The sequence below is a fragment of the Hemibagrus wyckioides genome, linkage group LG09 (genome assembly GCF_019097595.1).
Source record: "Hemibagrus wyckioides isolate EC202008001 linkage group LG09, SWU_Hwy_1.0, whole genome shotgun sequence".
Classification (NCBI taxonomy): Eukaryota; Metazoa; Chordata; class Actinopteri; order Siluriformes; family Bagridae; genus Hemibagrus; species Hemibagrus wyckioides.
Window position 1 is genome coordinate 24,969,505 of NC_080718.1, and position 25,397 is coordinate 24,994,901.

At 38.3% G+C, this 25,397-nt stretch overlaps 1 protein-coding gene across 3 annotated transcripts; it reads left to right on the forward strand.

Annotated features, from left to right (window-relative positions):
• Positions 1 to 784: 784 nt before the first annotated feature.
• Positions 785 to 24,664, forward strand: si:ch211-63b16.4 (uncharacterized). Of its 3 annotated transcripts, none has more exons than XM_058399827.1 (21): positions 785 to 1,077; positions 2,537 to 2,678; positions 3,028 to 3,089; positions 3,284 to 3,367; positions 3,926 to 4,070; positions 4,765 to 4,838; positions 5,447 to 5,585; positions 5,716 to 5,799; positions 7,992 to 8,023; positions 8,322 to 8,345; positions 9,800 to 9,910; positions 12,783 to 12,862; positions 14,721 to 14,877; positions 15,195 to 15,278; positions 17,686 to 17,875; positions 18,621 to 19,285; positions 20,827 to 20,919; positions 21,059 to 21,106; positions 21,237 to 21,359; positions 21,443 to 21,477; positions 21,759 to 21,885. In XM_058399827.1, the coding sequence occupies exons 2-20, from the start codon at positions 2,576 to 2,578 to the stop codon at positions 21,464 to 21,466; spliced, it is 2,322 nt and encodes a 773-aa protein (XP_058255810.1). In that variant the 5' UTR covers positions 785 to 1,077; positions 2,537 to 2,575; the 3' UTR covers positions 21,467 to 21,477; positions 21,759 to 21,885. The 3 variants fall into 3 exon arrangements, with proteins under 3 accessions (XP_058255810.1, XP_058255809.1, XP_058255808.1); XM_058399826.1 differs by adding an exon at positions 22,759 to 24,664 and having other exon boundaries at positions 787 to 1,077; positions 3,031 to 3,089; positions 21,237 to 21,477; XM_058399825.1 differs by adding an exon at positions 22,759 to 24,663 and having other exon boundaries at positions 787 to 1,077; positions 21,237 to 21,477.
• The last annotated feature ends 733 nt before the right edge of the window (positions 24,665 to 25,397 follow it).

The window sequence follows — 25,397 nt, forward strand, 5'->3', positions numbered from 1 at the left end:
GTGGGTGGGATATATTAGGCAGCAAGTCAACATTTTGTCCTCAAAGTTGACGTGTTAGAAGCAGGAAAAATGGACAAGTGTAAGGATTTGAGCGAGTTTGATGAAGGGACAAATTGTGATGGCTAGACCACTGGATCAGAGCATCTCCAAATCTGCAGCTCTTGTGGGGTGTTCCCGGTCTGCAGTGGTCAGTATCTATCAAAAGTGGTCCAAGGAAGGAACAGTGGTGAACCGGAGACAGGGTCATGGGCGGTCAAGGCTCACTGATGCACTTGTAGTGCGAAGGCTGGCCCGTGTGATCCGATCCAACAGACGAGCTACTGTGGCTCAGATTGCTGAAGAAGTTAATGCTGGTTCTGATAGAAAGGTGTCAGAATACACAGTGCAGGACGGGTCAGGGCTGTTTTGGCAGCCAAAGGTGGACCAATACAAAATTAGGTGGCCATAATGTTGTGCCTGATAGCTGTATAGTATACAATTGTCACAGACAGGCAAAAAATACTTTTAGAGGTTTTTCATTAATAGTTTAACCTTCTATATTGTAGTGACTAAAGAAGGCTATGGTGCCATACTGTTTTACTCATTAGTATGGTAGTATGCTATGTTCTGAAGTAGCCATGGTGATACAGGTATAGTGTGAGAAGTCTTTTTTCGTTCTCTTTCACATTAAAAACCGCACATTTCTCCCTCTCATTAGTAGTTTATAACAGGTTTAAGCGTATAAAGTGACGCATTAATTCGACACACTGGGCTAATTAGTGCGCTAGCGTTAGCTGACTGAATGTGAGAACCGTTATTCAGAGGTTGCGCACGAGGGCTGCTTGATGCGCGCTCGCGCCGCTGGGACACTGGTGTCGGGGTTAGTGCTCGCTGTCAGGTGGACTCGGAAAACTCCGTGTAAATGGAAAAAATGTTTGATAATTGGTGATGCTTTCTGTCAAGAATGTTTAATAGGTTTAACACGAGTGAAAACGGCGGTGCGGAATTCTGTCTGAGTTTGTGTGGAGAATTAACTAGCGAGTCTACTATGGCTGGTTTGGATGAGTCTGAAGTCGGTGAGAAAGTCTTAAGTTAAAGGTATTTAAACTTTATAGAAATATTACAGTGGTGTTTTTCTTTCTGTTTAAAATGTCTTTGAACCAAGAATATTTTTTAATATTTGCAGATAAACTGTATATGGTGTTTATTAGGTTATTATAGTAACGTAGGAAAACGGAATACTATTTCGGCATTTTCCGCCGTTCAGCACATGTCACGGAAATGGCCGAAGTGTCTCTCTGTTAGTGCTACGAGAGTGGTGCCATTAAGAGTACATTTTTTGGACCTTTAGTATGTATTTTTTAGTATAGATATCTTTTTTTTATGTGTTATAGAATATTAAACTTAAATCGTGTACCTTAAATTGTTTTTAACCTTGATGGTACTTCACCTGGAACAATGAAAAGTACAGTTTGGTACCTGTGAGTGTAGCAAACAAAGACCAATACATATGTTTTTAACCTTAAATTAAAAAAAGAGTATTAAAAATTTCTTGCAATAATACAAACACATACTTGTAAAGAAGCAACAATACTATAATTTCATACTCCCTTAGAAACAAACCAAATTGTATTTTTTCCTGTCACTGGAGTGGTACCGTGAAGCGTATCTAATCTGTTGTAAATATCTTCCATCTATTTTAGTAAATTATTAAAAAAATAATCTAGGGTGTATATTTACTTTAAAAGCGAATTAACGGTACGTCTAATGTGCCTTCTCACTTTAAAATTGCATTCTAACGTTAAAAGAAGTACTGTTGATTTGTATCATGCTAGCTACTATGAAAGGGTATTTATTTTGAGAGCGTACAGAGCATTTTTCTGGGACAGTGTGAGCAGTTAAATTACATTTTTAACATAAAATAACATTGTACACCGACCAGGCATAACATTATGCCTAATATTGTGTTGGTCCCCCTTTTGCTGACCCGTCCTGCACTGTGTATTCTGACACCTTTCTATCAGAACCAACTTCTTAAGCAATCTGAGCAACAGTAGCTCGTCTGTTGGATCAGATCACACGGGCCAGCCTTCGCTCCCCACGTACATCAGTGAGCCTTGACCGCCCATGACCCTGTCTCCGGTTGCACTTTTGATAGATACTGACCACTGCAGACCAGGAACACCCCACAAGAGCTGCAGTTTTGGAGATGCTCTGATCCAGTGGTCTAGCCATCACAGTTTGGCCCTTCATCAAACTCGCTCAAATCCTTACACTTGTCCATTTTTCCTGCTTCTAACACATCAACTTTGAGGACAAAGCGTTGACTTGCTGCCTAATATATCCCCCCCACTAACAGGTGCCATGATGAGGAGATAATCAGTGCTATTCACTTCACCTCTCACTGCTCATAATGTTATGCCTGATCAGTGTACTGTTTAATATGTTTATTCCCTGCTATGTTGCGTGTAGTCTTAAATAATCATTCGTTAACCACTTGATGTAATTTGTTATCATAGTTCTTGGTTTAAATCAAAGCTTCTGTGTCTTTTCTAAGATCGGCTGAGTTTTTCAGAATCATCTCATTCATTGGGACATGGGACCAGAAGACGTCCATCAGATGGAGCAAGCACAAAACTCCAAGAGCTTTAGGGTTGTTCTCTGCCTCTGTCCCCCAGAACGCACAGAAATGCGAACAGGTTGTTTATTCAATCCAGTTATACTCTAAAACTCTTCATCATAGATTGATTCTTGGTAAATATTTATATTGGGTCATAAAATATGAGACCGTGTCATGTTCCACTATACAAATGCAGACCATGGGAGAGCAGTTTACTAGAGAAAGGAGGAGGGCAGGTATTCGTTTGGGGACATTTTCAATTTGCATATTCATAGAATGTGTGTGTTTTTATTTTCTCACATTAAAGCCACTACATTGAGTAAGTTATTATTTCATATAGGAAAGCTATGACTTTTAAAACAATATGCGTGTAACGTTAAAAACCCCAGCTGTGATATTAGATCTGTTATTGTGTTTGACTCTCCTAGCAGAGACGAGAGCCTCCATCAGAGTTATCGGGATGAACAGAGTGACTGTTGACACTGGCAGAGTGAGTGTTTCTCGGGCCAATGAAATCAGTTCTTCCAATTAGATTACAGTCTTCTTTCTTTCTCTCTCTCTCTCTCTCTCTCTCTCTCAGACTCTCGTACAAACACAAGCTTACACAGAGAATACAGAAGTGGAAAGTATGTTGTGTGCTTTTGTTGTTCCTTTCTTGTTAATATGTGCGTTTGCCTTTTGCAGGGTCACAGGCCACACGTCCTGGATTTTGATGCTGTTTGGAGTGAAGGGGCTTCGCCAAAAGACATCTATGATTCAACGACAAAGGCATTTATCCTACGGCTGAGTCCCATGTTGCTCTTGATCTACTACTTAGCCTACTTAGCACTGACAGTATTCACTAGATCTTTGAAATGTATTTATTTATGATTTCCTGTCCCTGACTTTCTTGCTGTCTCAGATTACACAGCTTGAGTGGTGCAACCATGGGAAATAGAATATTAAGAGAAAGCTGAATATTCTCTCTAGGTTTTCTTTCATTATCTCCTTTTCTTTTCCTCCTTCAAATCTCCCTTATTCTTATTCTTATATATGCTTTTCTGAAACTAAAACTTTCTGACTCTCTCTCTCTCTCTCTCTCTCTCTCTCTCTCTCTGTCTGTCTGTCTCTCTCTGTCTGTCTCTCTCTCTCTCTCTCTCAAAGATTCAAGATTCAAAGGTTGCTTCATTGGCATGACAGACAGTAACATTTGTATTGCCAAAGCTTGGATACAGACTTTGGGAACAGATAAGAAAATAAATTAAACATGAAACAAATAGTCTTGAACAAATAATAACAATAATCTCTCTCTCTCTCTCTCTCTCTCTCTCGTTGTACTTGCCCTAGTCCTTGGTGGAGTATGTGATGAAGGGGTATAATGGCTGTGTTATATTGTATGGACAATCCACCAGCGGAGAGACACACCCAGTTCAAGCCTGCATCACCAGACAGAGGGGCATAATCAGCCGTACTGCTGAGGACATCTTTAATTGTATCCATCTGTCAGAGCTCAGCTCCAAACTTTAATACGTGTATAATCAGTGGTACAGGCACGAGGACTCAAAACGTGTCCTGTTTAGGCTTATGTTTAACATATCATTTCTTACTGATAGTGAAAGAACCTATCCTATGAAGCATAATGATCTAAAATTCCAACTATGTGAGTATCAGCGTGGAGATACTGTCCAAGAAATGAAACATAGTCAGATATAAAGGTTTATGAGTAATATTATACCGACTTTGGCTTTTTGGATTGTAAATGATTTGACAGCTGGATTGCCTGAATATCTGCAGTGGAATCTGATCACTTTCAAATAAGTTAGAGTTGAAGTGTTCCTAAAACTCTAAGTACTGCAATGGAAAAATTCATACCTAAAAGATACATATGGAAACCTGCGCATTTGCATTATTACCATGCAATGAATGAATGTGCTAATTTCTTCATTTCAGGTTACTGTTGACATTTTTCTGGTCATGAAATGCTTAAACAGAGCTTCTCAGAAAAGCTCCCAAAAAGTCACTTCATGAGAGAGTGATTGTGCGGTCAGAAGACTTGTCAGTGAATTAATTACTTCATAAAATTATGAAGTGCTCCTTTAACATTTTCCAGGATTTTTGTCTGACCACTAAATGAATCTCTATCTTTAAAATTCAGAATGAATTAATCCTTAATCCGATCCTATCAGCTCCTGAAGCTTCACACTGCAGAGTCAGAGTGTCCTGTTATCACATCTCTAATGAAAAGATATACGACCTGTTGGTGAGTCCATGCTGAAAGATATGCATGAAAGCACACATTAATGAATAACTAAATTCTCCATATTTATATTTAGGTAAAAGAAAATCTGGTAGTGCTATGTATGAGCTCAATTTGTGACAAAATGCTCAACAGCGTGAACATATAAATGTTTAACTTGCGATGTCCATGTTAAGTAATATGTCAATACTCTATGGTTGTCAAAATGAAGGGACCCCTAAACCATCCATTTTTTTGTTACAGTTTTGATGAAAACCTACTATTATTAAAGTCTCTTGTAAATAGATTAATATTATTGTACACATTTAAATAATTGGAGTGATTCGTCAGAAACTGAGGCGGTCCGTGATTATTATAACAGTTAAAGGGATCCCTCTTGTATTGAACGATTAAAGCAAACAAAAAACAACGATGTTTCTTTCATACTCTGCCTACATTTATTTTTACACACATCAGATTAGAATTTTTCTGTTCCTTAACTGTGATTGTGAGATTAACCTCAGCCATTTTTTAAAAAAGTATACAGTATATTTAAAAAATATACCATTTTTTAAAATAGTATATATATCAGTGTATAAACACTGATCCTAATCATAAATCATGACTTTTAGGAGCCTCAGGTGAGTGAGGTGTGCCGTATCCACGACACAGAGGAAGTGGTGCTTCTGGAGGGGTTGAGAGAGCTGGAGGTCGGCTCCGCTCAGGAACTGATGGACGTGTACCACAGTGGGATCACCCACAGGAACACAGGTGAGAGAACCTCCCTCCACAGAGAACCAATTAAAGTTGAAAGGATTCAGCAAACTACAGGTACAACAGAGCGTTAATTCTCTTTCTGAGGATGCTAAGAAGAACCTTATGTCCATACTTTTTTTTGCAGGTGCCTCTAAAGGAGATTTTGCCAGCAAGTCTCACATGATGTTCAACATTATGGTCTTAAACATGAGAGGCAAGTCTGATAAAGGTAAGTAAAGCCAACTGATTATGTATATGATTGTCTAGGTGTTATAAAAAGCATTACCTTGTAACTAGCCTTGAAAAGTCTATGTCATATTCATCACTTATTATGTTGCAGATCTGGAAAACATTTTAAAAACTGTTTAAGAGGATTGAATTGCACTCTAGCATTTTAAGAATTTTCTGTTTGTTCAGAGTATCACAGTTTGTTAAAAAGTACAATTTGCTGTAATATCTTGGATACAGTATTGAAGGGGTAAAATCTTGGGGTGAAAAAACGTGAACAAAAGCCATTAAAGAGGCTAGATAGCAGTCGTGGCTTATCCAACAAATGTTCAACTAATCTCCTCTGCATGACCAATAGTAACTCGGTGGTTAAGATGTTGGACTTCTGATTGGAATGTTGTGAGTTCAAATCTCAGGACCACCAAGCTGCCACTGCTGGGCCTTTGAGCAAGGACTTTTGCCTTTTGTATAAATGAGATAAGTCACTTTGGATTAGGTGCTTTGCCAAAATACACCAAGCAGTCTGAGCACTGAGAGGTGAAGTGAATAACACTGATGACCTCCTCATCATGGTACCTGTTAGTGGGTGGGATATATTAGGCAGCAAGTCAACATTTTGTCCTCAAAGTTGATGTGGGCAAGCGTTTGGATTTGGGTAAGTGTAAAAAATGGGTAAGTGTAAGGATTTGAGTGAGTTTGATGAAGGGCCAAATTGTGATGGCTTGGTGACTGGATCAGAGCACCTCCAAAACTGCAGCTCTTGTGGGGTCTGTAGTGGTCAGTATCTGTAGGTCTGCAGTGGTCAGTATCTATCAAAAGTGGTCCAAGGAAGGAACAGTGGTGAACCGGCGACAGGGTCATGGGCAGCCAAGGCTCATTGATGGATGTGGGAAGTGAAGGCTGGCCCGTGTGATCCGATCCAACAGACGAGCTACTGTTGCTCAAACTGCTGAAGGAGTTAATGCTGGTTCTGATAGAAATGTGTCAGAATACACAGTGCAGGACGGGTCAGGGCTGTTTTGGCATCAAAAGGGGGACCAACACAATATTAGGCAGGTGGTCATAATGTTATGCCTGGTTGATGCACCTTCAGTGTAAACCAATGATTTAAAAAAATATATTTGCTGGTCTGTTTTTCTTAGTGGATCGTCTGCTGATTTGCTCGCCTTTCTAGATGTTACACAATCCTTAGCTTTCGCATTTATTATTATTACATCTAGTGGTAAAAAATGAGAGCGATCACATCCACATGGGAAAGATTGCCCATGTCGCCAGATGTTGCCACTGAGGCCAAATTCATTAGACAGCACCCTATAGCAAATGTGATAGCCTCTTGGCTTAAGTATAGGCTCTCAGTTTGAGGCTATACACTTATTAATGTCAGTTTGCTGGATCTATTGCAAGACTTTATAAACAAAATAGAGTGGGTTTTTTTAACGATCTTATAATGTAGCTTTGATGGACTCACATCCCAGGAATGGCATGGCTAGGATGAAAAAGATTTTAAAAAATAAATAAATAATTAAATAAAATTAAATTAAGTAAAAATAAATAAATAAATAAATAAATAATAATAATAATTATTATTATTGTTGTTATTATTGTTGTTGTTGGTGGTGTTGTTATAGGTAAAGAAACATTATATTTTCTATATTTATAGTTTGGTCTTAACAAATCTGTGCTGAAGTGCTGTATGAATAATGCATTTTACTGAATATGGAAGTTTAATAATTTATATGGTTTTATTGTAGCCATAGTATAACCCTGTGAAGTTTTTGTTTTTAACTCTAATCCAGTATTCTGTCCACAGAAAGACTTTATCCAAGAATACCTTTCACTACATTCTTTACTTTCACAAAAACAATCCCATCACATCCATCAAACAATTACACAACCCAAGCCTCCCCTAGGAGCATCAGCAAACACACTGGCATGCTGCCCCTACTAATGTGTGAGTGTGTGTGTGTGTGTTATTGTAGGGAGCTATGAGGAAACCTGTAACCTCGACCTCCTGCTGTTTATGATTTCACAGCACGGTTCTTTGCACTGTACTCTCTGTAACTGACTGGATTCATTGTTTAAAATGTCATAAAACGTTGTTACAATTTTTATATAGTTTCTTTGTATGATTAATAAGCATGTGTGTGTGTGTGTGTGTGTGTGTGTGTGTGTGTGTGCGTCTGACATTTCCAGAAGGAGTTTTGATAGCCAGCAAACTTACTCTGGTAAGATGGTAGCATCAGCTTACAGACAGAATACTCATTTTTACCAACTGTAATTAATTAATTAAATGCTGTGTATTGTGCAGTGTAAAAGACGAGAGCCCTATTTACTTATGTGAACTTGTATCTTCTCTTTAACTTTGTTATGACATATCAAGTTTTGGATATTAATAAGTTTTCAAAGATTCAATTCATCCAATATCTTGACTACTTGTGAGTTGAAACAAAGTTGTTTTTATGTTTAAACATTATAAAATGTGTGTGTGTGTGTGTGTGTGTGTACTCCTCTCTGATTTCCTAGGTGGATCTCGCAATTTCAGGCAAAGTAGGAGAGAAGAATTCTTTTGCTTTCTCCTCTCTCTCTCTCTCTCTCTCTCTCTCACACACACACACACACACACACACATTTGTACATCCATAGAGCTACTTTAAATATTTAATGTAATGAAAATTTTTTATTTCTGTAATATATGTGTGATTTCCATCCACATATTTCCCTGTGCTGAAAAAAGAAGAAAATGCTTTACTTGGAAAAGCTAATGAGGGACATTTAAGAGGTCTAAGTTGTTGGGGCAGCTAAATGAAAACAATTTAATAGAAAATGTTCATAAATTATAGTATATGATAGATTTAGTAAATTCTAAATCTACATACTGTATGCTCATACATCATCTGACTGCTCTTTCAGAAGGATATATGTGTGGTTACCAATATAGACATGCAAACACAGGAATGTGTGTACACTATGTTGCCAAAAGTTTTGGGACACCCCTCCAAGTCATTGAATTCAGGGGTTGGACTCGGCCCCTTAGTTCCAGTGAAAGGAACTCTTAATGATTCAGCTTCATACCAAGACATTTTGGACAATTAACCTTGTGGGGTCAGTTTGGGGATGACCCCTTCCTGTTCCAACATGACTGCACACCAGTGCACAAAGCAAGGTCCATAAAGACATGGATGAGCGAGTTTGGTGTGGAGGAACTTGACTGACCTGCACAGAGTCCTGACCTCAACCTGATAGAACACCTTTGGGATGAATTAGAGTGGAGATTGTGAGCCAGACCTTCTCATCCAACATCTGTGCCTGAATTCACAAATGCGCTTCTAGTAGAATGGTCAAAAATTCCCAAACACATTCCTAAACCTTGTGGAAAGCCTTTATATTACTATATATTATATTATATAAACTTTATATTACATTCACGTTCTTGTAAAGGCAGACGTCTCAAAACTTTTGGTGATATAGTGTATGTTTCTGTTGATAACTCATGGAAAAGTGTGAATCCCAGTATCCATGGACAGCAGCAATGAGAGCAAAATCACCCTCTGACACAGCATGAGCAGTAGTTTGAAACGATGCAACTGGCTAGCTTCATAAGTCTCAGAGTGAGCATGTGTAAGCCTATACCTTTCTCAGTTAGTAGCAGGTATGTAATAGAAGAGAGCTGACTGTGTGGGAACTGGCCAAGAACAGTTAAGGGAGAAATAAGAGGAAACAAAACCTTTGGCAAAACTGTAAATAACTGGACGTGTAGACTTTGAATATGCATTATAATTTTTCAATACAAGCTTTCCAATAGAAGTAAGCTGTCTCTTCTTTATTCAGGAATTTTCTTGTTTGTGGGAGTTGCCTACGCAATAACAATTCACAATCTCCTACAGATTATTACAGGAGTATTAATTGTGGAGTATTTCTTTAAAACCTTTTATCTCTTGTGTCATTTTTGTCTTCTTTACTGTCTCCCCCCCACCCTCTTTCCCAACACATCTGTGTACAAGTCTGCATACAATAGTTCTGCAGTTCTGGATATGAGAAGAAGTTTCCATGTGGCTCAAGAAAACCTTCAGGAGGCCAAAACAATTAAAAGATCCCTTACAATCTTTAGAAATGTGAGTATGTTCTTTAGAAATGTACACACTACAAAAACACATGTAGCTTTGCGTCACTTCAGCACTGTGGACTGTTAAAGACATCACTAGCTTTATTTTTCGCGTGCTTGTATTTTAATCACATCTATCTTCTAATCTTATTGTGTTCATATTCATAATAATAGTTTTTTTTAACCCCCCGCCAAATCCTGTTCTTGTGTACGTGATGATGTTTAAAGGGTTAAATGTGTTTCTGTTGAGAAACTGAGTGGGGGTAGGCCAGAGTCAGGGTCACATTCAACAAAATGAGCAAAAGTTCAGGAGGATATTAGAAATGAACCCTGTTGCTGTGGCTACTAAAGATAAAGCAGAGGCCCCTTTTCCCTCAATAGTTTTTGGATGGTTTTGAAAAACAAAGACTCTGATAACGAGTTGGAGGGAGGACGAGGTCATATTCAGAGTTTTGTGCAATGCTTTAACAGTGCCAAAAGACCTGATTTAACTCCTCTAAATTAATTATCCGGTTAATTCCGAGTGATGAAAACGCTGAAGTATGTAGGATGCTAGTTTGAGAAACTTGTTTACCAGGAGGTTAAAACCAGTCTGTGGTTCTTTACTGAGTATCTGAGTATCTGCATCTGAGATCCGCTCTCAAATACCGAGAGTGGATATAAAAAGACTACACACCTCTGTTAAAATCACAAGTTTCCGTCATGTAAAAAGATTGATCATGTTTATTAACGGTATATTATGGTGGCCGAGAAGTACAAAAAAAAAAGACAAATCAGAAAACACAATAACAAATCCAAAAACACAAGGACAATTTAGACAAACAGGAATAGGTAGGTATAGTTTGCGAATGGAATTCTTACCGCTGATTGGACGAGACATCTGTCAATCAGGATATTCAAGAAGTCCAGCAGGCTGCAGCAGTAGAAAGTGGATTGTTGTGTGTATGAACACAGCTCTGCTCTTATAACGCTACTTACCTCCTTTAATCTGGAATAGTTTTGTCTTTAAAACATGCCTGTGTTCTTTAGGTGTGTTTTTAGAGATCGCAAACTAATCTTTATGCCATGATGCGCTATCAGTATATCCAAAATCACGGCATATGAAGGTCCTTCCTCAAAGTAGCGCTGAATGAATTCCATTTTCTTATTAAGATAAATATTTAAGTTTGTTATTTTCTTTAAAAGATTTAAAGTTGCACTATGGGAAAAAATAGTGTAAAGTAAATGCAGAACTCCACACATGTACAAGAAATAAAGTTAGATACACATTTTCCTACTGCTTGTATATCTTGAGTGACAGATGCCTCGTCCAATCAGAGGGAAGAATTCCGTTCGCAAACTATACCTACCTTTTGAGGTTTGTCTGAATTATCCTTGTGTTTTTGTTCATTTGGTTTCGGATTTGTTATTCAGTTTTGCACTTCTCTGCCACCGTATTATATATATATGTACTAGCCACAGAAAAAAACGTACCATAATGTGACTGCGGAAGTGTGCACACTGTGTACAAGTCTGTATACAACAGTTCTGCAGTTCTGGATATGAGAAGAAGTTTCCATGTGGCTCAAGAAAACCTTCAGGAGGCCAAAAGCAATTAAAATATCCCTTACAATCTTTAGAAATATGTTTTCAGAAATGTTCACACTACAAAAACACATGTAGCTTTGTTCCATTTCAGTACTATGGACTGTTTTATACATCGCTTAATACTCCTTTTGCTTGTTATACAGCAGTCTTTGTGAGTACGAGTCTATTAGCATAGCACATAATACTTTGGCAATATTATTGCACTCTTATTTTTAAAAATGTTCCAGATTGTTAGAAGGTCGTCTGTTAAAGAGAAGCAGCCACATAACTTGATGCTGCCACCACCATGCTTCACTGTGTGTTTGGTGTTTTCTTTTTGTATTCACTGTATATGTTATCACAGTTATGGGTCTTCCAAGAGTTTCACGATCCCTGATTCTAAGGTAGCAGCATACAGTGCCATTTTTCTTGTTGTTAAAACATCCAAGGGCCATTAAAGCATTGCACAAACATTAAGGACATTTTCACACTGCACAAATAAACAAGCCTTAACCCATATTAAGGCCAACAGACAAACTTCTGATTCTTGTTTAGACTTTTATTAATGTGAGGAACAACTGGAATGATTATAGTTGTAACAGATGTAAAAGTGACTAGATCATCAAATCATAGATCGTCCTCAGTGGATAACAAGTAGGAAATACTTCGAAATGAGGAGACTCTGATTCAAAATGATTGGGTTTATTATCAGTAATTTAGGTAATCATTAAAACACACACACACAGACACACACACACACACTGGAAATTGCCTAATCACTGACCAGTGGCACTATTTGAAAAGAAATTTTGCTCTCCTTTCTTCTCTCAATGACCTTTCTCAAAATTTCTCAGTGACCTTCTGGTTAAAGTCAGTCATCTCACTCACCAGTCTCTTTTCCATTGTCTGTTAACTGACAATCTGCTGGGCAGTAATGAGACTCCAATGGTCCAATCACATGAGGCCAAATATATAAAAACAATATTTATTTGCTAAGAACAAATGTGGGAGGGTTCGGGGCAGAGTGCTGCACCCCAAGGAGAATTTGAAACAAGCCAATCAGAGCTCAGCCTCAAATCACATGCTTTGCAAAAGTTTACAGACCTACATGGCTAACTTTAAGCACCCACCTATTGACCAGATGTCACTGCATGTGACACTAAATCATCAGGTTCCCAAATCCTGGTTCTGGAATACTTCCTGTCCTGCGCATTTTAATATTTTCTTTGCTGTTCAACTCAAAAAGGAACATTACAGTGGTTACTACAATGTCAATAAGGATTACTGGTAATGGGTAAAATGTTCTCTCATTGCAGGTGATATATTCTCTGAGCAGTACAGGCATTCAACACATTCCATACAGAGAGTCCAAACTCACTCGTGTTCTGAGAGACTGGTGAGAGTCATTCATCGTTATCAATCACCACTCACCACTCTAGTGTGTTTTTTATACTTTTGCATGAGAGACATGATTTCATACTGTACTGCATGTATATGTAGAATTTTACTTAGACTACTAATTAATTAATTAATTAATTATTTGGTCCTGTGTAGCAAACGTTTGTTGTGTGTGTGTGTATGCATGTGTGGTTATAAAATTTTCAATCCTTTAAATAATTACAAATTTCCTTTTTCAATAGCATAGATATTAGCTTGAGTCTTACCCAAGCCATCCTGTGATTTCACCGTTTTTGCTCTGTCCACTTATTATTTATTTATTTTATGGGCGCTGCCTATTTTTTACCGTTTGACTCACAACAATTATATTCCACCACTATTGTCCTAGCCCATGAGGTGAGTTTCATAATATTAAACTGGATGCTAAATTAAGGAATTTACTCACAAGTGCTTGTTTTTACCTTCATTTGGTGACTGGATAGGATGAGTCATTACTCACATAACATTGCAAACTATTTGTTTGCAGAAGAGGAGGCTGCAGTCTTATCAGCATTCTGCTCATATTTAAGGCAGATCGCAGGCATTTATATAACTGTGCATTAAAGATCTTACTCAAGGGCCCAGCAGTGGTAGCATAGTACTACAAGGATTTTAACTTTTTAATCAGAAGTCCAGTGTTGTAACCACTGAGACACCACTGTCCCCTTTTTTCAATGTACACTGCATTTATACGTAAGTCATGCTTCTTGCTTAAGGCTCATGGTTAAGTGGTTCAAGCTCCAGCACTGCCAAGCTGCCACTGTTGGGGCCCTTGAGCAAGGCCCTTAACCCACCCTGCTCCAGGGGTGCTGTATCATTTCTGAGCCTGCACTCTGACCCCCCAACCCCCATGGATGGGATATGCGAAGAAAGAATTTCAATTCAATTCAATTCAATTTTATTTGTATAGCGCTTTTAACAAAGAGCATTGTCTCAAAGCAGCTTTACATGAGAAAAAACATAAGAAAACAACAAACATATAAACAGACAGACAGTCCTAGATGTTATCCCAAGTGAGCAAGCCTGAGGTGACTAAGGCAACTGTGGCAAGGAAAAACTCCCTTAGATGGTATGAGGAAGAAACCTTGAGAGGAACCAGACTCAAAAGGGAACCCATCCTCATTTGGGTGACAGCAGAGAGTGTGATTATATTGTGTATTTATGTGTAGTCAATTGTGTGATGCCGATACAGCATGTGTAGAATATTATGTAAATTAATAAGGAGGTTGTTGTCGTCCACAGCGCTGCTTTGAATACCCCAATCCCAAGGTTATTGGATGTGTTAAATATATGCCAGGCTAAAGAGATAAGTCTTTAGTCTACGTTTAAACTGGGAGACTGTGTCTGAGCCCCGAACACTGTCAGGAAGACTATTCCAAAGTTTTGGAGCTAAATACGAAAACGCTCTACCCCCTTTTGTGGACTTTAATATTCTGGGAACTACTAGAAGTCTGGAATTTTGTGATATTAAAGAGCGTGGTGGATTGTAACGTGTTAGAACGCTGGAGAGATAGGTGGGAGCTAAACCAATTAGAGCCTTGTACGTGAGTAGAGCTAATTTATAGTCAATTCTAAACTTCACAGGTAGCCAGTGCAGGGATGATAATATTGGGGTTATATGATCAAATTTTCTTGATCTGGTAAGAACTCTGGCAATTTCACTATCACAAATAAAGGCAACTTAACTGTATATTTATTTGCTTATCTAGGACTAATAAGTACTGTTTCTACCCCTTCTATCTCTATTATAAACTACTAGGCAGGAATCTTTTGTGTTGTATGAAGCTGTATCTTAGTTGTCTTTGTGTCTTGTACAGTCTCGGAGGAAACTGCCGGACATGTCTTATGGTCTCTGTGCCAACCCAGTCGTCCTCCGTCACTGAGACTATGAGTTGCCTTCAGTTTGCTGCACAGGCTTTGAATGTACCTTCACGGCCCATACACACCTCCCAGATCCGCTACACACCTGCACAGGTACACACATACTCACACACACACACACAAAAGGACCAGTACATGAACAACATTTGAAGAATTATATTTCATTATATATGAATACAGAAGCATGGTCATGCAGGTTGCAGTTCGGAGAGGCTTATATTTTTATTATATATGTTCAGAAAAAACAGAGCATTTCAGGATACATGAGGTGATGCCTTGTATTTAGGGCCTAGAGAATGAAGCATTCATTAAAGCTCACTTGACCCTTCCTGTACAGTACGCTTTTCCTAACAGTGTTCCACTCAGAAGAGCAGAGCTTCGATTAAACTAAAATGTATTTGTCTGTTTAGGTGCCAAACATGTGGTCAGCAGAAAAGAACAGCCTTCTTCTTACTAGAACACAGATCCTCCCACCGGTCAGTGCAGATCGTAGAGTAAGTGTTGATGCTTCATCAGTTTTACATGTTTTCTCCTGCTCAGTATTTTTATAGGTAGAGGGGGAGGCTAAGCAAGCACTTTTCCTTTGAAATGTCTCCAAAGGTTTTGAGCGCTGAAGCTGGCAGCAGTCAAAATCTACTGAAGTTTAACTTGCTTTATGATTTTAATTCACGATGTGCAACAGCATGCTCCAATCTATTAAGGGAGCCAGAGTCTGCTTGTACTTGTGTGTTGTATCTTTAACTGGCTAAACTGCTATAACACAGGAATTATCCCTATCTATCTATCTATCTATCTATCTATCTATCTATCTATCTATCTATCTATCTATCTATCTATCTATCTATCTATCTATCTATCTGTCTATCTATCTATCTGTCTATCTATCTATCTATCTATCTATCTATCTATCTATCTATCTATCTATCTATCTATCTATCTATCTATCTGTCTATCTGTCTGTCTATCTATCTATCTATCTATCTATCTATCTATCTATCTATCTATCTATCTATCTATCTATCTATCTATCTATCTATCTATCTATCTATCTATCTATCTATCTATCTATCTATCTATCTATCTACTTCTTACCCCTCCCCTATACGTGCAGGAGTTTTAACACTAAACTGTATCTTAACAGGATGCATGCATTTACAGTTATCATGACAGTCCTATTACAAAGGATGAGTCTATTACTATTTATCACAGTGCCATTATATTTGGCTTAATTTACATTTGTGTCACAAGTTACCCTCCTCTGCAGTTCCCAGTTCATAGAACGTGTATGTGCTTTTTTTTTTTTTTGGTTCCAGTCCTGTCCACATACACATCTTATCATTGGTTTGTTTTTCTGATGTGTTCACCTGTTCTATGTTCATCCCTTAATTAGTTTGGTTATTGAAACCCTGTTGTCTCTATTCCTCTTTGCAGAGGCATGCAGATTGTGTAGTTCTTAGTATTGTTTCTCTGTGTAATGTTTTCAACTCTTTCTTGTATTATAATTTGTGATCCTGCTTTCGGGTAAGGTTTTATCATCATCATGATGTCATTGTTTTCCCAGGACACAACTTGTGTTCATGCTTTTTGGATTTGGGCCTCACTTGGACTTTATTAACTTGACTTGCGTAGTACAGAATGCACAGACATCTTAATCTCAGCTTTGAACATGCTACAAAAAAAAGACTTCCTGTAGAAAAATCTTATCACAAACTTGATCAAGTCTTGCTAATGCTTGCACGCAGAGTGGCTTTAACAAGAAGACAGGAAGTGTATTTTTAATGCAGCTGTCAATGTCACTGGATTGTTTTTTCTCATGTGGGCAGTTCCCAAAATAACACTCTTTCATTTCATCTAGCTCCAAATCGAAAAACATCACAGGGATGACTCACTATGAACAAACAACAAAAAATCCATTTTATATCCTGTATATTTAATCAAGGTCAGAAGAGGGGCATGTTTTTCACACTAATAAAATCAGATTAAGAACAAAAATGTCTACCAGTAGGCAAACTAGACTGATGCCATATAGATAAAAGCACAAACATACATGTAATATATTGCATAGTTCAGAATACACCGATCAAGCATAACATTATGACTAATATTGTGTTTGACCCACTTTTGCTGCCAAAACAGCCCTGACCCGTCCTGCACTGTGTATTCTGACACCTTTCAATCAGAACCAGCATTAAGTTCTTCAGCAATTTAAGCAACAGTAGCTCGTCTGTTGGATCGGATCACACGGGCCAGCCTTCGCTTCCCATGTGCGTCAATGAGCCTTGACCGTCCATGACCCTGCCGCCGGTTGACCACTGTTCCTTCCTTGGACCACTTTTGATAGATACTGACCACTGCAGACCGGGAACACCCCACAAGAGTTTTGGAGATGCTCTGATCCAGTGGTCTACCCATCACAATTTTGCCCTTGTCAGACTCACTCAATTCCTTACGCTTGTCCATTTTTCCTGCTTCTAACACATCAACTTTGAGGACAAAATGCTCATTTCCTGCCTAAGATATCCCACCCACTAACAGGTGTCATGATGAGGAGATCAACGGTGTTATTCACTTCACCATGTAATGGCTGATCGGTGTATATCGTATATAATACTCTAGGATCATTTAATATGAGAACAAAATAATCCAGCAACAACCCATGTCTAAAGATTATTATTCACTGTTTTCCAATTCAAAAGCTAACTTAATAAAGTATATAATACTGACATTAGTAGTAACTATATTTATAAAAGTATCTAAAAGTAGGAGTATATATAGAGGCAAATCTACCCACTTCTTAATGTCTGTTCTGCCCAATAGAGGGTCTGGTAACATAAAAAAAACAAACAAATAAAACAACAGCATTTCTGCAATTTCTGCCTTGTCCTGTTCTGTCTGGTCCAGTCTCAAGCCTCCTTGCCGTCGATTGTGAGCAGTCCTGGACCTCTCACTCAACTCAAATCCAAACGCAGCCTGGAGGTTTCAGAGAGCCGCTCCTTCTTGCCACACCTAGAGAAACCCAGACCACCAGAACCAAGCGGATATCACGGCTGCGGATCTCGGATTACAGAAGAAAAGGGTGGAACAGTGGATGGTGATTAAGTATAAAGCATGCACTCACTATCCGCTTTTTAATAGGAACAACCTGCTCATTTGTGAAGATTAATGAAGAAAGCCTAAACTCATTGAGATACAGGTGAAGAACTTCAGTTAATGTTCACATCACACTTCAGAATGGGGCAAAAATATGATCTCTATGACTTTGACTGTGGCATGGCTGCTGGTACCAGGAGTATTTTAGAAACTCCTGATTTCCTGGGATTTCCCTGGACATCCTGAGTCTTAAACACTTTGTAGATGATAGAGACCAGAGCAGAATTACCAGCTTGGTTTTTACCCATTCCGAAACATTAACTAAAGCTCTTGAACTGTATCTGCATAATTGTCTGCATTGTGCAGCTGCCAAAGGATTGGCTGATCGGATAAATGCATAAATTAGCCTAAATTACACTGGACAGTGAGTGTATATTGCAAATTTAACGTGAATACAGGTGATTTTTTTCTGCCAAGAGAAATAGCAAAAGCTTGAATAGCTTGTCTACAATCAAATAAGCAAGACAGAGAGATCACACCAATAAGGTTCTTGTGTCAAAATACAGACCACTGAACCAGAATACGTCTTAATATAATTATAAATAAAAGCTTAAATGGTGCTGGTATATAAATCTGTGATAGATTTTGAGTTACATGGTTTTAGTGATTGTAGAAATAAGATGTGATACTCATAAGGGTAGTACTTATTTTATTATAAACTCCTTAGTGGTCTTTGTCTCTTGCAGTTTGCATCGTGAAAAGTGCCATCCCACTCTCCCGATGCCTCTCTGGGTCTGTTTTTGCAGAGCCCCTTCACCGTCACTCTACTGAGAAAACTTTATCCTCTCTCAGCTCCTCATCTATCCCTCCACTCCTCCCCGAGTGCCCCAACTGTAAACAGGAACGAAAGATCAGGGAGGAATACGACAAATTTATTATTCAGGTGAAGCGAGATCGAGACAGCCTGAGCCAGAGAGTGACAGAGCTGGAAAAAGATCTGAAGAACAGAGGAGCAGAGCAGAGGGACAACGGAAGGGTGGAGAAAGACAAGCGAAGAGCGGAGAGAGACATCGGAAGACAGGAGACAGCAACTGGAAGCGATGAAACTGGGAATGCGAAAAAGACTGAAGATGAAGTGAGACAGATCAGTAAACAGGGACATGAAAGGGAAGCTGGAAATGACCAAATTGAAAAAGAGGTGAGTGATAACAGAAGTCAGTACAGAGAGACACAGAAGGAGGGAGAAAAAGACACAGAAGGAGGGAGAGAAAGAGAGACACAGAAGGAGGGAGAAAAAGATGAAGAAGGACAGAGAAGCCAGGAAAGTGAAGGAGAAAAAGAGAATGACTCGACTGGAAAGGAATCTCTTAGCACCTCACATGGAGTATCAGCGGTGCCAAAAAATGCTGAGGTAAACAGACAGAAATTCATCCAGCTAAAGGAACTCGTGTCTTATCAGCTTTCATCATCCAAATGTATTCATTAGACTCGCCTCTCTTTTTCCAATATATTCCATCTCTCTCTCTCTCTCTCTCTCTCTCTAGGTCTACGGTCACATTAAGATTATTATTATTTTTTGTCTGCATCCATAAGAATAAAGACTTGCACATGCTGGGAGTACCTACCAAAATAAGGAAACAGTAGTATCACTGACCTCAGACGTAACCCCCTCTGGTTTGCTCATTAGGGATCTAAAAAGAAATCTACATCTGAATTTCTGTAAAGATGCTTTGTGACAATGTTTGCTATTAAAATTATATATAAAAAAGATTAAAGTCCAGAGACGCTGAAAATTTTAAAGTATGTATTCTTGCTGTATAAATCCACACAGCAGAGCATGGCCAAGATTTAAGACCAATATCAAATAGATAAATATGACACTATTCATTAAGTTGTCTTTATTTGTCACATATACATTACTGTACAGTGAAATTCTTTCTTCGCATATCCCATCCTTGGGGGTTGGGGTCAGAGCACAGGGTCATGGAGCAGGGTGGGTTGGGGGCCTTGCTTAAGGGCCCAGTGGTGATAGCTTGGTGGTGGTGGGGCTTGAACCCTGATCTTCCGGTCAGTGACCAAGAGCCTTAACCACTTGAGCTACCACCACCCCATTAACTAATTGATAAGATTAATATTAAAGTCCACAGTTTGATTTATGCAGAGGACATGCGAAACATCATAGAGCAAACATAAGTTTACCTCAAGAAACAAATATTTTATGGACAAAATTATGAAATACACACAGATTATTTGCATCACACTTATTTATATCAAAATGTGGTGCCAGATTCGGAGCATGTGCAATCAAGCATGTGCAGAAGAACCCATATCTTCTCTTATCTGCCATCGGGATTAGTCCTCTCTGGCACAGTGTTTTTAAAACTAGTCCTTCCAGACGTCTAAATGGTTCAGATGTTCCGATCTCCAAGAAACTCAAGTTAATAAACACCAAAGTTTCTTCCTGGATTATATATATATGTATGTATATATTATTATACTGTGTGTTTTTAATAGAGTGATGCTGCTGATATCTGGTATGTTCTTCTGGTATCTTCTATTTGCTTTAATTCTCCATTTTCACAGAGTTTGTGTCTAAAGGAAGAGAAGAGCCTCTGTGAGAGTGTATGCGTTTATCAGAAAGAAAATTACACATACGGCAAAGGGAGAGAGACTTTTACCCAGAATGCACTAGCAAAAGCACTGTTGAAGAGAGCAACCACAATGAATGTATAAGACTGTAAAGTTTTATTTATGTTCAGTAATTTTGTGAAAGATTTTAAACTGATGATCTCGTGTTTTAGGAAACAGGGATTGTAGTGCACTAGAGTTTAGTGATGCCGAGCATTTTAATGGACGCCTTAATGTGTATAAACTGATTTGAATTCAGTGAAGATGTGCTATTTTAGGACAGTTCAATAAACATAGACTTATCTGAGTCCACTGTTGTTTTAGGAGGGTCTGCTATCTGAGCTGAGCATCCGAAAGGAGTATGAAGAACTGAGGAAGAGTACAGCTCTGTCTATCACACAGCTCCAAAAAGAAAAGGTTATAACCCTCCAGTGATTTATATACAGCTTTAAGCACACACACATACACACACACACACACACACACACACGTATGTTACAGCAATTTTGTTAAATTCAGAAAGTCATTGCTGCTGTGTTATTGTTCTGTGTTGCAGGCTGAGCTGCTCTCCCACATAGATGACACCAAAAGCTGTTATGAAAGAGTATGTAAATTAACACATGTTTTAAAATTGCTTTGTGTTCACTTTGTGTTTTAACACGAAGTATGTATGTGTGTGTGTGTGTGTGTGTGTGTGTGTGTGTGGTTCTGTATGCATGTGCTGACTCCTGCAGGTTTGTTTAGAGAATGCAGAACTAAAAGCAAAACTCGAAGCCCTCTTGAAAGAATCCAACTCCAGACCCTGCTCCGGTTGCAACGGTGACACGGACACACACGGCTCGAGTGCACACACCAACGTGCGCAACTCACACACAGACACACACTCCTCACACACACACACGGTCACCACTAACACGGAAATGCTCGTTGTGTCACACAGTGTTTGTCAACAGTGCACCAGTGAGCTTCCTCAGGGTGAGGGACACACACACACACACATACACTCCTCACACACTCATGACAATGATGACAAATGTTATTATGACAATGATGAAAGATATTATGATGATAAAGATGATGATATAGGTTATTATTATGATTAAAATGATGTAGGTTAGGATGATGATGATGAAGATGAATATATGCTTTTCTGTTTTTTGGTTTTGAAATCTATCAATTTTAATTTTATACGAGATTTTACTTTATATAAAAGGGAAATATTTCCTCTTTTGGACTCTTTTTCGCTTTCCTTGAAGATAAAGGGAATAAGTGTTGCTTCAGCTCATGTTCTGGCTTCCATGAATCATCCGAACCGCCTGAGCCGACTTCACACACCTGCCGCTGTGAACCAACACTACACAAACCCAACCTCTACAAACAACTGTGGGTAAAACACAATAACACACACACACACACACTCAAAAACATACAGACATAAACAACCCATCAATCATGTTAGTTAAAATCACTGAACAAGACACAGACCATATTGCTCACACACTTAAAAACAAAACTTATTTTGAACGTCACTTATTTATGGTTGTTATAACACGTTTATAAGCGTTGCATAAGTAATATAAAATAAAGTAATGCTGGATGATTTATGAATGTTTTATGTGTCTTAACATGAAACCTCACTTATCATCATATAGGAGGTTGACAGATTGAGATACACTATATTGCCAAAAGTTTTGGGACACCCCTCCAAATCATTTAAATCGCGTGTTGTTTTTCAGGGGTCGGGCTCGGCCTCTTAGTTCCAGTGAAAGGAAATCTTAATGCTTCAGCATACCAAGACATTTTGGACAATTTGGCTCACAGTCTCCGCTCTAATTCATCCCAAAAGTGTTCTATCAGGTTGAGGTCAGGACTCTGTGCAGGCCAGTCAAGTTCCTCCACACCAAACTCACTCATCCATGTCTTTATGGACCTTGCTTTGTGCACTGGTGTGCAGTCATGTTGGAACAGGAAGGGGTCATCCCCAAACTGTTCCCACAAAGCTGGGAGCATGAAATTGTCCAAAATGTCTTGGTATGCTGAAGCAAAATACTTCACAGGAGATACTTTATCATGATAATCTTATGAATTTTAGACCACAAAATATATACTGCATATTAATGTATTTCTGCATATTAATGTAAATCAATTGAATTTTTAAAGCAGTAATCATAGATAGATACTAATAATGTAATTTTTGTTCCTTTAATCTTGTTGGTGGAGTGTGATGTTGCTTTTGTTTTCTATGTGTATATGTAGAAGGAGGGAGCACAGCCTGTTGCTCGACGTGATGCTGGTGCTCTATAAAAGAGAGTGGTTCCTGCAGGATGCCATGCCGTACGTCAGACGCACTCTTAAAAAATGTGGGCTGACTCTGGATGACTCAGACTGAGTGGTCTATTTTCTGTGCTGGTGGGAGAACAAGATCAGATTTAATTAGTTCAATCAGATTAGTTAAAACAAGTTCCGTCCTGATCTCAGTGCTGCTTTCGATACTGTAATTTATAGACATGATCATTTCTGTCTCTCAGCTGTTGATCTTACAGATTTGTGCCACACACACACATCTAGCACAGCAACTGTGAAACTGGGTGATCTTCTGGGATCGCTTCTTGGCTTTGTCCTCTATTATTTAGATGCTAGATTTGGGTCATATTATCTTCCATTTTTGTAATACTGCTGAAAGAAAAAGCTGCAGAGACTTTCCCATGCCTTTATAACTGTTTGTTTGGATTACTGTAATTCTTTTATTATTGGAATTCCAGCAAAAAGACTCACACAGCCCCCAGACACACACACACACACACACACACATACCCATTTAGAATTCTACTTAGAGATCCTCTACCTACAGTATACAAAGCAAAAACCTTTCTTCTTTATCTTCAATTATCCTCTGAACACTTTAGGGATGAACTGCAGTGCCACCTGTTTCCAAGACCTCGTCTGACCTCAGTACCTGACCTCATTAAATGCTCTTGTGGCTGAATGAACACAGCCACGATCCAATATCTAGTGGAAAACCTTCCCTGGAGAGTGGAGCTTATTATAACAGCAACAAAGAACTGGAATGGGATGTTCAACAAACACTTATATGACCAAGCTGGTGTTTGTATACTTTTGGCCATATAGTGGAACCCTTTATTTGGAACAACACCTTGATGTTAATTATAATGAGAGAAAACGAAGTTGCAACTCAGGCTCAAATAACATCTTTAAAGGACGGGTTGCTTGATACTGAGATAGTGATATTAATCATGCATTTCTTTTTAAACATCAGAGAAGTTATTGACGCTGTGTGCTTCTATTTTTATGGGAAACAGGATGTGACTTTTTTGCAGACAACCCCCCCCCCAACCACCATCACCACGACTACACACACACACACACACAGAGCCAGGCATGTTTTTCTAGCGGAATGTCTAGAAGAAAATGCAGAATGTGTTTCATAAGTTTGTTAGCTACTCTAGCATAACTATCACACATTTACATCTTTTAAAATATTTAAAATGTTTCTCACTGTTATTTTTATTTATTATTCATGATTTCACTTGAACATATTGAATTATCCCTAAGTTGTTGGTTTTAGTTTTCTGTTGCCTTTCCGAACCCTCGTGTAACTGAATTAGTAATTTTTTCTGCGATTGAATAGGACCAAAACAAAACAATCTGAAATGATTTATTTTTATGTATACAGTCATTCTTGATATCTATGCTTGCAAATTAGGACTATTATGACATTGTTTACTTCCATTACCACAGTCCTAGTCAGTTTAACCAGAGGTTTCTTGGTAACCAAACCTGGGAAACACACTGGTGCTCTTACTTGCCTCTTGGGTGAGCTAATAAATTTATCATATATCCACCCAAAAAATGAGGTTCCACTGAATTTGAGCTCCTGGCAGTCTTTAGTTTTACTCTAATTATCCTCTATGAGAGGTAGGCCATTGTGTGTTGTAGCTACTAATTCCCCATTACATTTCCACCTTTTATTTTATTTTATTTTATTTTATTTTATTTTATTTTATTTTATTTTATTTTATTTTATTTTATTTTATTTTATTTTATTTACTGTTCATTTTATTTACTGGTTGTTGGTTTCTTCAGTCCATCTCTGTACATTAATGTGAATGAATGACTAAATCTGATGGATCTGATGGAAAAATTAAATCTGTATTTTTGATTGTAATTGTTATTTATATTATACCATAAGTGTATTTCAGAAAATCTGAAACATTTTATTAATTAATTAATTTATTTATTTATTTATTTAATCTGTGTGCACAGAGTTTGCATTTTCTTTTGGTGCCTTGGGGTTTCTTCCAGGTAATCTGGTTTCCTCTCAAAGACAGGCGCTGTAGGCTGATGAACATCTCTTAATTGTCCATAGTGTGCGAGTCTATTGCAACTGTGCCCTGTGATTAGTTGTTGATTAGATATGTATTGTTTTATCCCTAAATAATTTCTAATTGGCTAAATATCAAATTACCTGTAATGACCAGAGGATGGCACTAAGTCCAAATAACTTAATGAACATTGTGTTTCATGTCATTTAGGCAGCAGTCACAACAGCTCCACTAGTGTATATCTGTACTATAGAACCACATTTATTCAAAAGAAAGTTTAATATACATATATAAAAAGAAAAAAAAGACTTAAGCTAAAAGTATATTAACAGGGTTACAGAAAGGGTCCAGTTTACTCAGACCTGATTAGGCCATCTTGCTCCTCTATTTCTGTTCTCTCACATTGCCAGCTAATGAGTAACTTCTAGCAACTTTTTGGATTTGATTTAGATTATCAACAGGTAATCTGTCTGTCCATGTGTCTCTCTATGCAGCAACGAGAAAGAGAGGAGTCTTACTTAAAGCTTACATCTGAATGATGCTCTGAATCAG

Bases quoted from the DNA above. Each gene is read 5' to 3' on its own strand.
- si:ch211-63b16.4 (XM_058399825.1), top strand. From the start codon at position 2,576: ATGGGACCAGAAGACGTCCATCAGATGGAGCAAGCACAAAACTCCAAG. The intron at 3,090-3,283 runs GTGAGTGTTTCT...TGCCTTTTGCAG, and splicing joins TGACTGTTGACACTGGCAGA to GGTCACAGGCCACACGTCCT. The intron at 17,876-18,620 runs GTGATTAAGTAT...TGTCTCTTGCAG, and splicing joins AAAGGGTGGAACAGTGGATG to TTTGCATCGTGAAAAGTGCC.